Below are 4,212 nucleotides of genomic sequence, written 5' to 3'. Positions count from 1 at the left end.
ATAAGTACATGTATATATCCAAAACACTATAACTATGAATACTTATATATAGTTATGTATTGTATTGTTAAACACATAGGTATAGGACCAGAAAAAGAACAATATACATGCATATATGTCTAGATTATTAGCAAACAACATACTATCAACACATATAAAACTAAACACTATGACTGAAAATAACTAATGTCAAGAGGAAAAGCTTTCAAACAGATAATTGGTAGATGTAAGAAATGTCCATATAGATATTTATAGAAGCACCCTTGTCTTTGTAAAACATGCTTGTTTGTATATGTAAAAGTACTGAACACAAAAATTAGGTACTAGTATAATTGTATTGTAAACTGGAAATTTTAATAATTAGAAAAGATCCATTATAATTTTAAGTTTCTGTACTTAGGCAGGCAATTTCTGCAAGTAATGCATGGCACTCAACTTTGAAGTCAACAGGAGCAACTTTATTGACTGTGACTTTCATCTTCATTTCTGAATTATATGTCTCAGTAGAACCAACAATGTGAATGAATAGTAACATGACAGTGCTCTCTTGATCACTGAGGAAGGTGTTTCTGTTGTTGTTCCATCGTTTTGGAGTGCATAGAGATGTTTTGCAGTTTTGTGTAGCAAGTGAATGCCACCCTCATCAAATGCAGTGGCCCATAGGGTACCTGTAGCATCTTGCAACTTTAGAGGCAAGAGGTAACTATAATTGCAGTCTTGCATAGTCATTTGGCATCTAGAGCAGAACCAAGAGTCATCAACGTGCTGTGTACACTTTTTCTTGCAAGGCCTTCCATTCACTATTAGTGGGCAAGCTGCGTAATAGAAATTTTTGTCATTGACATTCACAAAGCGCAGAACAACTAGCAATGTTGTCTGAATTGTTTCTGGTCTGATGCTCATCCGCTCATGGATTGAAGAAATTGTCATTCTAGTATATCTGCCATCTATGTGGATAGTTTGTGCAACAAAAGGTACAACAAACAAAGGGTCCTTTCCTCTTAATGTTAGAAGCTCTGCTTCTGGGAAATTTGGGTTGATATGTAATGTTGTTGTAGCTGTTATGTTTATAAGCTTCCCATTGAAATAGCCAACACGAGCATTACGTAAAGCAAGGATAAGCATACTATCATTGGTCAACATATTTTTCAATTCCAGGCGCTTTTGTCCTGCCATTGGACCCCATAAGTTGATGTCAATTGTTGAACTAGAGAGATCATTAATTTTCACCACAAGTTTTTGTGTTTGACTGCCATCTTTCCTATGTATAGGAATGATATCTCCAACATATAGAACAAGACCAATTATGTCAACCAGCGTGCTATTTGTTAGATGAAACAATTCACTAATGGGTGTGAAAGGAGGACTTTGTTGATCTGGTTGTTCTTCGTTGGTGCAGCATTTTAGTATGGATGTATCAAACAACGTGATTTCTAGATGGCTGTTTAGTTTGTTGTACCTTGCATTTGCCTCCTTAACAGATCCTTTTGAAATAATATAATGTGAACCTATGTCCACACGGTTAGAGTGTAACTTAGCTATCTCATCAAAACATGTAATTCTAATTTCAGAACCATCACAATCGACAATGTCGAAGCTAAAGACATGGCCATTTTTTGTCACTGTGCTATATGCCTTAATAGGCCGTTTATGAGTGACTCTCCCTTTGATAGTCCATTTATTTTGGTATGGATTCAAATTTTTGATAGGGCTTATATTTGGAGAAGTTGTTGTTTGTGGGGATGACAATTCAGTTGCAAACTGAATAGAGCATTTAGATGTTGATGGTCTATCATCAGACATAATTTCTGGTTGTTGTTCTTTGAATAGATATTCTGGTTTACCAAAGAATGGGCAATTAGTTTGTTTCACTTCCAGACTAAGTATTACAATAGTCCCATCGAAACAAAAGACTTCTTCTTAAATTACTGCTCATTATACATAAATGAAATTGTAAAAAGATGAAACATATTGTATTTAATAATCATAGTTGATTTCCTACCTTGTGTTCCATATGTATCGACATGTATAGCTCAATAACTGGACTATTGTGCCTATTTTTAGAATGTCTGAAAGTATCAGAGTAGCATATTTAGAAGGCAAGATTCCCAACTGCATGTATGTGCCATCAGATAAGACTAATTTATGTCTGTTAGTATCATCTTTGCTATTCTGCATTTTCTGAAATGACAAGACTTCCAGCAATGCTGAAGGAAGGTCATCCCCAACATTGATAGATTGAATTGCAAAAGGGGTAGGGACATAGTCTTGGTTTTTTGCCTATAAAAAATAATATGAATATAGAGGATTTAATTTTAACGGCAACCAGCTCATATATTTCCTTACTTGTTAATGTAAAGCTTGTCTTAGTAAATGATGTAATCAAGCTATGTTATGTATACAACATGCATATAGTTTTGTATTATGCCATCCAAAAAGTATGCATGCGGTAATGAAAAGGATGGAATGGAAAAGACCAATGAACTATTCAAAAAAAGACCATAAAAGCTTTCTATATTGAAAAGTTCTCATAATATAGCTTACCAAATTATCAATAGTGGAGTGCTCTCTGGGTTCAGAGGTAGCTGCTGAAGATGCCATTGTGCATATATACCTTTTCAGAATTAAAAGTAAATTATAAGCATGATGAATTGTAGTTCTTATATCAGAATACAATCACAACATGATGCAAGCTTATCAAAGGTATATATGCACAAGCAGTGTAAAATTAAGTGTGTAATAACCCACCATAATTCATCCAACAAAATTTGAGTATATTTTTTTTTTTCCTTTATTATGTTTTATTCAATTGCATACTCTGGGCATCCATCCAAATAAGATTGGGCATTCATCCATTCAGGATGAGCTTCTAACCATACGGGTTAGGCAATTGTCCATACGGGACGTAATTTCCATCTATCCAATACGGGATAGGCATCTACCCATACGGGGTAGGCATCCATCCAAACGGGATAGGAGATGCTCTGGCCAGAGACTTAGACTCATCGGGACCATTCGGGTCCTGAGCCACTCACTAAGTACTACATTCTTCTAACAAGAATGCACCGAGGTCGCCATCCTTAGGAGTAATAAGAAAATAATACAAGCTTGAATTCCGCCTCGGAATTTGGCTTAAAGCCTCAGGAAGTCAAGCGAATCCATACGGGATTCCTTCCGAGTATGCATTGAATTAAGTTTGATTATCTTATCTTTCATTTAGGATTCTTACTCAACCAAGCCTAGACCCCACCCACGAACGCCTGAGTACGAGGGACAACTCCGTCCCAAGACTGCCTACATACCCGCTTCGGCATGGGATCAAGGCGTAAAGTATGTAGTTCTATTTTCTAATCTATGGTTTGATGTAAACTGATTTGTGGGTACGCAACCCTTTCTAGGGTCAGTGTCCCAGACAGTTTCTCTGCGGTTGCTACCCACGAAGGTAGCACTTAAGCGAAGGCTCAAGATGGCCTATTGCTTGTGGCCTAAGCAAAATAACTAGAACCTAATACTTATCATGAGCGTCACCCAATTGCAAATCACCAATATCCCTTCGAGGTGAATAAATAAATAAATAAATAAAGTAACTTTCATGAGAGCTTTTAACTTGACCATCCCTAAGAGGGGTTTACTATGGTTTATCTCAACGGATGTGAAATTCATTTAAAAGTTATCTTATTAAATTATCAATCCAAGAGGGATTACCCGCCCCTTGGATTTTTAACTTCCAAATGTCCCTTATTACTCCCCGACGATTTATAGGGACGATGCCACAGACGTCGTTAATGCAGCTTTATTAGGCGTTAAGTGCAGTAGTTCAACACGACGGCATTACCCGTAAGCGTGACCCAGAGGCACCATATATACCGAACGCTGCTAGTTTTGATTTTCCAACTTCCTTTATTTAGTTTTCTAACTACGAATAACAAAATGAAAGCGTAAATAATTGAAGTAACTACTTGAAGTGTAATTTGCATAACAATGAAACTTGCATAATAGTAATTTCATGAAGATATAATTATTCTATAAATAATTCGCATGCTATGGATCCAAAATAACGATTACATTTAAGCATTTGTATTAAAGACTAATCAATGATTCTTAATGGGTTGAGTAACTTAAATTTTAAAAGGAAATAGTCTACGATTTTAAAAAAAAAACTTGCTAAGGCAATTTAATTATGAGCTTGCTACATATTAGCCCAATTTTTCT

At 35.8% G+C, this 4,212-nt stretch overlaps 1 protein-coding gene across 1 annotated transcript; it reads right to left on the bottom strand.

Moving 5' to 3' along the window:
• Positions 1–480: 480 nt before the first annotated feature.
• LOC131048055 (replication protein A 70 kDa DNA-binding subunit A-like) lies at positions 481–2,601 on the bottom strand. The gene is made up of 3 exons (XM_057981897.2): positions 2,545–2,601; positions 2,003–2,280; positions 481–1,879 (listed from the first exon to the last, which is right to left on the bottom strand). Exons 1-3 carry the CDS (start codon positions 2,599–2,601, stop codon positions 481–483), a joined length of 1,734 nt encoding a protein of 577 aa, XP_057837880.2.
• Between the last annotated feature and the right edge of the window lie 1,611 nt (positions 2,602–4,212).

This window comes from Cryptomeria japonica, chromosome 6, assembly GCF_030272615.1.
Source record: "Cryptomeria japonica chromosome 6, Sugi_1.0, whole genome shotgun sequence".
NCBI classification, from domain to species: Eukaryota; Viridiplantae; Streptophyta; class Pinopsida; order Cupressales; family Cupressaceae; genus Cryptomeria; species Cryptomeria japonica.
Note: the sequence above shows the minus strand (reverse complement) of the source record. Positions and strands in the feature narration are given on the sequence as shown.